At 32.7% G+C, this 10,379-nt stretch overlaps 2 protein-coding genes across 2 annotated transcripts; one reads left to right on the top strand and one right to left on the bottom strand.

The window, feature by feature from the left end:
• Positions 1-5,528: 5,528 nt before the first annotated feature.
• Positions 5,529-6,721, bottom strand: LOC100260068 (late embryogenesis abundant protein 2). The gene is made up of 3 exons (XM_002285328.4): positions 6,413-6,721; positions 6,230-6,313; positions 5,529-6,024 (listed from the first exon to the last, which is right to left on the bottom strand). The coding sequence occupies exons 1-3, from the start codon at positions 6,440-6,442 to the stop codon at positions 5,830-5,832; spliced, it is 309 nt and encodes a 102-aa protein (XP_002285364.1). The 5' UTR covers positions 6,443-6,721; the 3' UTR covers positions 5,529-5,829.
• A 2,408-nt stretch (positions 6,722-9,129) lies between these two features.
• Positions 9,130-10,066, top strand: LOC100258268 (late embryogenesis abundant protein 1). Its single transcript, XM_002285324.4, has 2 exons — positions 9,130-9,299; positions 9,478-10,066. The coding sequence occupies exons 1-2, from the start codon at positions 9,246-9,248 to the stop codon at positions 9,892-9,894; spliced, it is 471 nt and encodes a 156-aa protein (XP_002285360.1). The 5' UTR covers positions 9,130-9,245; the 3' UTR covers positions 9,895-10,066.
• Positions 10,067-10,379: the final 313 nt, after the last annotated feature.

Raw genomic sequence — 10,379 nt, 5'->3', positions numbered from 1 at the left:
CTGTTTGATGAAATGATTCTAATGTCTAAAAGAGATGGTGAACTAATCACATGTCTACAACCTGTTTGATTTAAATCCTAGTAGAACCAAAAGTGCATTCTTGAGGCGGAGTTTGAGTTGGGTTGGGTTGGGTTGAGTCAGTTGTCCAAAAGCCCATTAACTCAATATATCAAATTTGAGAATTTAGTACATCTACGAGTTTACAGAGCCCCAAAAATAATTCAGTTTTTGAAACCTTCCCAAATAGAAGAAGCCAATTCATATTATTAAGTTTAAATATTTTATTTTAATTATATAAAAAATAAATATATTAATTATTTTTTGTAAGACTGATAATGATAAATTATTTATTATAACAATTTTATTATTTTGAACAGAAATACGTTAAATTATATTTTTTTTAATACATTAAAATATTAAGATATTGGTTTTTAGTATATAAAAAACGAACAGCTTAATACTTAATAGAAATAAAATATTAAAAAAAACAAACAACTTAATATTTAATATTATTAAGCATTATTTAGTATTAAGTTAAAAATAAGTTCTATTTAGAATTAAGTCAAAAAAATAAACGTCACCTTAGTGTCATTACTTGACTATGATGATATGAAACAAATATCTCATATGTAGACTGTCACGCCCCAAAACTCACTTCAAGGGCATGACTGTCATTTCACACTTCAAGTCCAAAGGCTCAAAGTGGGAATGACACAACATTTATATTGTAATTGGAAATTTACCAATTACCAAATTCATGTTTAGAGTAGTAAAATAAATAAATTCTATGATCCTCAATTCTTAACTTTAAAAACTTACACATCAACCAAAGTGTTATTATCCAAATAACTCCAAATTTAAATAATTTAAATAAGAATTAAATTTTAACATCTAAACAATGTCTAAAATTAAGTTTGAACCAAAATCCTAACAAAAAAAAATTCCCCAGCCTAGTCATCACTCCTCGCCCGAACTAAGAGTACTTGAAAAATTATCAACGAATGGGCATGAGCTCAAAGCTCAATAAGGAACATCAATACAATTTCATGAATCAAACCTTTTTAATCATGTTTGCAAATAGGAGATATAACATATATTTATTTTCATAAAAACTTTAGAGTTCAAAATACTAATACATTCAAATTTTTCAGCAAAACTTTTTCATATCCATTTCAAAACAAATTCTCATCAAAACCAAATCAAATCCATTCAAAATATCTTTACTCTGGTTATCAAATAACAAATGGTGCCTAATTAGGTGAAACTTCACAAATGAGTGGCTAATTTCAAATTTGTTATAGTTAAGGTAAACAAAACCAAATGTCAACAATTATAACCCTTTGATTAGGGTCATAAGTCAACTATTATAACCCGTTGACTAGGGTCATAAGGTCAACAATTATAGTCCGTTGACTAGAGTCATATAATATCAACTATTATAACCCATTGATTAGGGTCGAATATGTCAATAATTATAACCCATTAACTAGGGTCATATAATCCAGAGTCAAAACACTTTATTTAATTAATTCAAACTTACAAAACAAAATATTATATCTCCTCAATTTTTCATTTTTCATAAACAAAGAAAATTCTCAAATATATTTTTCATACAAAACACATATTTGATCTATGCATAAAGATAAAAATAATATTTTTACACATTTCAAAATATAATATAAAAAAGAAATTATTTTCTTTTATAAAAATCTCCATTAATTTCCCTTACCTTGAAAAAGCGCTCAAAAACTTGAAGTATTTAGCTTGACGAATTTACTCATCACCTAACATAATATCATACACAATTATCTAAAGGTAAAAATTTGACTATCCTAAAAATATGTTATTTAGTATTAGAGATCCTAATTAATTTCTCATGCTAATATTATTACTACTCAATATTATTTTCAACTTACTAAATAAGAATAAATTAATTTATTGAGTTTCCAAATTATTGTAAAATTCATTTTTTTTCCTAATCTTATCCTCATTATTTATTTCTTTATATACTTAAATTAAATTAAAACATATACAAGAAACTATTATTATTATTATTATTATTATTATTCCCATAATCCAACTGTCACTTAACCACAATTCCACCCTTATATATTATTATTATTATTATTATTATTATTATTATTATTATTACTTTCAAAGACCGTGCAACACCATTACTCCAAGCCACTAACTACACTCATTATTATTATAATAATAATAACACTTTTTTTTCTTATTGTGTTTCTTCCTTCATGGACATCCACACACATCTTTTTTTTTTTTTTAAACCCTCTACTACACGACATACATTTACATTATTATTATTTTTTTCTTTTCACCATTCCAGAAAATCATGTTACTCTTTTTTTTTTTTTTTTCTATATCTATTCATTTGAGTAATCAAAATCTGTCAATCTCCATTAATAAATCAAACTATGTTCATAAATTTTTAATCTTTTTTACCTATAAATTAACTAAACGAACTCTAATCAAAATTGAGATATTCCAAAGAATATCTAAAGTGTTCAAAACTAATTAACGAATATAAAATATTAATTTAAGGAATAAAAATCTTACCTAAAAAATTGAACTTCAAACCCTAAACTTCCAAATCTTCAGCCCTATACTCTCTGATCTTTTTTATTTATGTGTAAAAGGGTTTTATAAATAAAGAAAGTAGGAAAAATCTAATTTATATCTAAGGGTTTAAAATACGAAAAGACATTTTTACCCTTATTAAATTACTTTAATTAATTAATAATTTTTAAAATACAATTTTACCCCTAAATTGAGTTTGGGGCATTACATAGACACTTTACGCCCATGAGCGTATAAGGTAAGGTTGGATGGCATGTCATAATAATTAAGACGATGCGAAAAAGAAGACTACTTGAAAGACTTAGCAAAGCCTATAAGTGTGTGGGAATAAGTGCTATGGGTGTTAAACATTGGTTTGGTGGTGACTTATTGGTGGTAGATCGATCGTGTGCATGTAGAGCACCTGTGGATGGCTTAACTTGACAAAAATTCAAGTACGAGATTTTATTTGTTGTCAAAACAATTATGATATCTTCACATATCATCACAATGGAAAACGCTTAAAAAACTCTTTAAAGTGGGAAAAGGGAGATTGTGACATTCTCCAAGAATAGTGATAGAATATAAGTTCCAACGAGCATGCTACTTCAAAGGTATAAAATAAAACCTTGGACATGGGTAATGTGTGACAGTGAGTCTTGTTAACATGAGTGTGAAGCAACCCATCAACATAATGCTATGGGATGCTACTATGTGACACATGATATGAGCTATTTATGTCTTAGGAAAAAAAAAATCAACAATATTGTCATGCATAAACCAATAATTGTTGGCGCAGTGCCAACCAGATTGAGTCCGTCTAGCTTCTTTGGAGTCAACAGGCTTCTTCCCTGCACAAAAAAATGTCCGAACAGGTGGTCTGAGCACACCCCTCCGAAGCTTAAATCAGAAATGCATAAGGATGGATCTAATTCTTTCGAGTGGCTCTATACACGCGTTCCTTTTTCAAGCTTTCCCTAGGGTTTTTATAGAGCGAATGACACCTTCACCATAGCGATGATGGTTTATTCATGCCTTTTTTTATGATAATGATTGCCATCAGGGTGGAAATCAAGCCTTAGCAAGAGGGTTAACATCATCATCTCTGCGTGGATTGAGCAATCATACCAAACAAAATCCACTAACTGGTGTCATTTGTTGGCTATCGAGTAAGAGTCTCAAACCATGTAGTTGACTATGCATTTACGTTTGTCAATGTCGTAGATTGTGTGTAGCAATTAGTAAACATCGACTTTCATATGTAAATGTCGTTTAGACCGTTGCTTAGGCACTGGATGTGATTGTCCATCTATTTAATGCCTGGAGTCTCTGATTGTATTGGTTAATCCATCTGCAAATCTCAATTGACTTGGTATGTCCATTCCGTCTGACATTTAAAAAGAAGGAAATCTCTTTCCTCTTACGTCAGACGGAGTTTGTTTTGGTTCAGACGGATGGATCTAGAAGAATCATCTACTTACCTTGAACAGACCAAGGGTTTTTTATTAGGGGAGGACATGTGGAAGGCATCCCCCACAATAATGCCATAAACATAACTTATAGTTGAAGAGAAAACAAGGCACTATAAATCACCTTGTAGCAAGGATGTGGGTTAAGAGAAAGTTTACCATATATTGGCCTCTATACAATCAATGGGTTAAATGGCACATGTGGCTCAATATGGTACACTAATTGGTGTTAGTGAAACATCACTAAGTGTCATTAGCACAACAAGAACATAGCACCTAAAGGAATAAGAATATGATAGATTAGCATTGGCAAAAGCTCAAGTAAAATGCTATTAGTGCATCAAGGAGATGAGGAGATGACATATGGCATGAAGCATAGAAGTATTTGATCATTTTCTTATAAATGCTTGAAAAGGTTATACAAGTTAATGGTTTTTCCTTATAAGTATATTATGTCGCCTATATGCTTGTTGCTTGTGTATCCTTTGGGGCTTATAGAAGAGTTAGATTTAAGGCATATACAATGGGATTTACCATTCAATATTATATACCATTCAACACGTTTCTCAAAGTGAATCAATTAAGTTACATTCCTCATCAATATTATGGTTAAGATAAGCAATAAAATTAGTTAACTTATTTATTTTTTAATAATATCTAATTTAATAATTATCAATAAAATATTTTTAACTAGGGCAATGGAATCACCTTCAATAATTATATTTTTAGAATGTTAGTTTTTTTTTTAAAAAAAAAAAAAAAAAACTATTTCTAGATTCAAAAATATATTTAATAAATTTTAATGCAAATATATATTTTTTAGAATTTGTTATGAAAATATATTATTTTTTAGATCATATTTTAATTGTTTTTAATTTTTTCACTTGTTTTTTTTTTAAGAATTATTTTAAAAATAATTATGAAAATATAGAAAATGATAAAATAAAACATTATAGATAAAAATTATTTTAAAATATATATATATATATATATATTTGAAAATAGGGAAAATGGGTTCAACACATTCCAAGTTTTTAAACAAATTTTGTATTTTAAAAAATATTAGAGAATTTTTTTCTCTTAAATTTTGTTTTTTGAGAAAATTTATCAACCATCTACTTTTATTTCATCCTTGGATTTGCTATTGTATTAAAAATATTAGAAATATGCAACTTGGCATAATATAAAATATTAGAAATAATATTTATATTTTTATATAAAAAATTATATATTTTTAAATTATTTAATTTTTATATAAAAAGTAAAATTAGTGAAATAAATTTGAAGTTTTGATAACAATTTGTAGTATCAGAGAAACCCATAAGTTGTTTTTTGATGTTTCTTTAGTTCACTTTCTCAAAAAGAACAATGGCATTCTAGCAGGGGAGAGAGAGGAAGAGAGAGAAGAAGAGAGAGAGGGAGAGAGCTGAGAAGAACAAGGCCTCCCCCACCTGAAAATTGAACGACACGCACAAAGACATATTCTCAATTTTCAATCACCACATGAAATCAATCTCATGATTAACCACATCAAACAATAACCATCCTGATATTTGGCCTTTCTGCAGATGTGTCCATAGAAAGGGATACAAGTAAAAAAAAAAAATCAATTAATGCCAGAGGAGAGATCACAACAGATTCTCAATCACAAAGCTCCTCACAAGTCACAACAGACAAAGAGAGAGAGCAGAGCACAAAGCCATGCCCATTACAAACTTTCAAATAAATAAATAAAAATTAAAAAATAGAAGCAATTACAATGGCAAAATTAGTTAAAGACACTTCAAATCCTGGTGGTTGGGTTGCTGAGGTTGCTGGGGTTGCTGAGGTTGCTGGGGTTGCTGGGGTTGATGGGGTTGCTGGTGTTGCTTGGGATGTTAGCGGTGGCACTGTTGTCTGCGTTTTCATTGTTCATCCCCAGAGTGCTCTTCACTGCTTCTGCTGCTCCCTGCGCCATGTTCTTCACTTGCTCCCCAGTCTGCATCCCCAATTCCAATGCATTAATATCAAGCTAATTTCAGCTACAAGACTTACTCAGAATAGCTCAAAAGTTTTGCTTTATCATCAAATTCCAAATTCCATCATCAATGGGTATGCTCAAATCATGAATAATATTCCTCAACCAATCCCAAAATGGTCTTTGAAAAATATAAACCCAGAGGAGGAAGGATATGTATATATACCTGTTGAAGGAAGCTGGAGGCTTGCTGAGTATAAGAAGCGTTCTGCTCACATGGGCCATCTTGGCTTATTTGGCCGCTCTTGGACTATAAAAACACACAAATGGGAAAAAGAAAAAAAAAAGTTGAAAATAAATCAAAATAACACATACCCAAAAGGATGGACAGAGAGATGGATTGACTGACCAGGTTGCTTGACTGTTGTTGGCTTGCCATTGTCTTACTCAAAAATCTTGAAAGACAGAATGAGATGAAATGAATGCTTGAGGGGATAGCCAAAGATGATGTTTGAGATGGGAATTTATAGGTTTGCTGAATAATCCTTTTGTTGCCAAGTGTAACCCTAGGCAGTGGGTTTTAGAAGATGTGGTAATGGTTGGTCCTTCCGAAAGGAAAATGGGGGTTTGGACAGGAATGTTTCAAACTTGGAATTCATTGGATCCTTCTGCATAGGTTCCGGAGAGAGCTTGACCTGGTTTTGCAAATCAAATAGGTTGTCTTATGTTGAAGATCAACTCATATTTCATCACTATTTTTGAAAGAAAGATTTTTTTTTTTTTTTAAACGATTATATTTGTGCAAAAGGCCTAATAAGGGTTCAAACAATGTACACCCTAACCTAACCCACTAAATGTTTAGGTTGGACAGACCTAGGCTTCAAATTAGAGAGCTTGATCCGGGTTGGCCCAATATATGTAGAAGTTATGCTTCCTTTTTTTTCTTTTTCTTTTTCAAATTAAATTATCAAACGAAAATCTTATTCATAATATTTTTATGATGTGCAATTAAAATCAAAGTGAATAATATCAAAGGTAAGAAAGCTGAGAAATTTGGCATTTTCTTTTTAAAAATTTCAGCCAAAAGACTTAATATTTTGAAAATTAGACAAGATCAGTCGATCTGATTGGATAATTAATTGGTCATATCTTTGGTTCGATTTGTCCTAAGGAACCGTTTCCACGTTAAATCGATGTTTAACCGATTTCATGTTAAACCGATCTTAAACTATTCAAACTAGTGGTTCAACCATCAAATCAGACAAACTGTTTGGCTTCCTAAGAACCAATCAAGCTCAAAATTGGGCTAAACTTATTATAGAAACCCAATAAGCACTACAACCAAACACCCATTAAAAACCTAACTCGATTGAATCCAAAAGGGTTAATGAGCACCAAAGCCCAATCTAATCTCAAGGCTTGGTTCTATTGGTGTTGCAAGGTATTTGTTCGTGGTATAAATTCAATTATTTCAATGAAGGGCTGATATGAGAATTTTTGAAGGTGTCTCTTCAAGAGACATATTTAATATAAATTTAATTTTGTGAAATTATAGGAAGTGTTAACAGCGGGCCCTTCTCAAAGTCGACACACTCAGAGCCGACAAACAACCTCAAGACGAGCTGATGAGACATCTTTCCCTAAGGGCATAGAGTTCTTCTTTGGCAATTACTTTAGATGATCCACAGGTATAAACTCGAAAATTCATCAAATGACCAAATTGATACAAAATTGAGACGGTTGGAAGACTTGAGATCATAGGAAACTAATGTAAGATGAATGCATGAGTGCACTTAGGATTTTCATATGTTTTCATGCATCTTAAAAAACTCGGTTTCTTTGAGATCAGAAGGGAACTGTTTGTCACGTTGGGGTTGAAAAGGAAAAGAGACAAGCAAATCAATGACTATAACGTTAGGGTTCGAATTGTGAGGGTGGGAGAATGAGGCGAAAAAGGCTCCTATAAAAGAGGAGGAGATCAGGGGGAGGTAGATGTTTGAGATGAAAGAGGAATAGGATCTTGAGGAGTATCCTCAAGGTTAATTTGATGACCAATATCAAAGGTAAGAAAAGAGAAAGAAATTTTTCATTTTCTTTTTAAAAATTCAAGTTAAAAAAATAAAAAAAACAATGTTTTGAAAATTAGATCGAATCAACCAGTCATATGTTGAACTGCTCTCGAGGTGATGGTTGGATCGTATTCGACGATCCATCTAACTTCCTAAAAACCAATCAAGCCCAAAATTGGGTCGAACTTTCACTTATTGTTAAAAACCAAAGCGTAATTTAATCTCCAGGTATGGTTGTTGCTAGTGATGCAAGGTATTTGTACCTTGCATTTAGTTAAAGCCCTTACAATGTGGGATGCCTTTACGATGTGGGATTTGATTGAATCACTGGCCTCCAACTTTAAAAGCAAGGGTAAGGTCATTGAGCTATATGCTATCCATGTATAATTAGTGCCGGTAAACTAAATATATAGCAAGATTAATGTTTTTTTTTTTCAAATTTTTTTCATCCAAATATTTACATTCATCTTGATTTTTATAATAATAATTATGAAAATAATGTATATAACTAATACAATAATTTTCAAATAATAAAATACAAACACAAAGAGATAAGATTAAATACTATAATTTTTTTTCATCTTAAACATATTTTTATATTTAAATATTATATATACTAGTTTAAAATATTAATATATTTATATTTATCTTTATAATTTAATTTGATATATCTAATATAAATTAAAATATTATTAAAAATTTTAATTATATACATTTTAAATTTCTTGTAATTATTTTTTTATTTTATATAATACATAAATTATATAAATTTGACATTAAGGGTTCCATCGTAATTTTTCCGATTCGGTGGAGTTCGATTTTGAAAACAAACGAAAAGAATACTAACAGCCAAAATCACAGTGTCGCGCATCATCCGGTAGAGGGCATAGCGCCACGTGTCTTGAAACTAAAGAATCAGCGTCACTAACCCAATCCCATTATAAACAAAGGCGTATGACGATGAGATGGCACGTGCCACGTACGTGTCATAAAGCAGGACACGCGTCGACCAATAACTGTGTATGAAATTCTATATGTATGCATGGAACCACAGCCTACCCCCTATCCTCGGGTTCAGTTTTGAATGCAAGTCTCTGGAGTTCTTTTGAGTATTAGCAGTGAGTTGAGTTGAGTTGAGCTGAGTGAGTTCGAGTTTGGTTGAAGAAGATAAAGATGGCATCCCCTGATCAGAGCTACAAGGCTGGTGAAACCAAAGCCCATGCTCAGGTATCTCTCGTTTCTCTCTTCTCTCTTCTCTCTTCTCTCATGCTTGGCTATTTATTAATCACATTTTCAAACACCTTAACACTATGATACGTAAATCCCTACTTAATCATCTCTCATTAAGGCACGGCCCATTTTCAAGTCCTACTGCATAAGCGTAATAGTTTCCTGTTTTACACAGGAGAAGACCGATCAAGCGATGGCAAAGGGAAGGGAAGCATCGGAGGTGGTGAAGGAGAAGGCCCAAGGGGCCAAAGACAAAACGGCAGAAACAGCCCAGCATGCTAAAGACAAGACAGCTGATACGGCCCAGCAAGCGAAAGGCAGGACCCAGGAGTCCAAGGACCAGAGCGGAGGCTACCTCTCAGAGAAGGCAGGGGCGGCCAAGGAGAAGGCCCTGGGGGTCACCGAGGCTACGAAAGAGAAGGCCTCGGAGATGGTCGAGTCGGGCCGTGAGACGGCCGAAGCAGGCAAAGATAAGACTGGCGGGATCCTGCAGACCACTGGAGAGAGAGTGAAGGGCATGGCCCAAGGCGCTGCAGATGCTATGAAGCAAACCTTCGGAATGGCCGGCAATGAGGACAGGCCCAAAGAGTAGTTTGAAAAGCGTGCGTTTGCTATTGGGCTGTTGGGCTCGGCCCAATATTTGTTATGTTTTTTCAACTGTCAGTGTCAGGGTCAGTGTCGTTTGTTGTTGGCTTTGTAACTTGGAAGGGATGGAATTGTAATTTCACCTCGATATAAATGCAAGCTGCAATCTTCTCTTCTCATTCCATATTGATTTTTTCTTGATTCCTTGTACGACGTCGTTTAGGATTTTATCCGTTTGTGCGTCTTGGGTATACTGTGTAGGGGGCAAAACGAGATGGCTGCCTGGTTGGGTTTCTTAGCCAATTCTCAGCAACCCTAGAGATGAAAAGGATCCGGTTGAAGAGGGTGGAGGAGAGGGTAAGACTTCATAAAAAAATTGGTAGATTGGAAGTGATGGGAGAAACTGTGGTAGAGAAAGAATGGGTTTCTCATCCTTTTAATCAATCAATTAACCCGAATCAAACCGTAAAATCATACGCCTCGATCTCTTTG

The sequence above is a fragment of the Vitis vinifera genome, chromosome 9 (genome assembly GCF_030704535.1).
Source record: "Vitis vinifera cultivar Pinot Noir 40024 chromosome 9, ASM3070453v1".
In the NCBI taxonomy this organism is placed as follows: domain Eukaryota; kingdom Viridiplantae; phylum Streptophyta; class Magnoliopsida; order Vitales; family Vitaceae; genus Vitis; species Vitis vinifera.
Note: the sequence above shows the minus strand (reverse complement) of the source record. Positions and strands in the feature narration are given on the sequence as shown.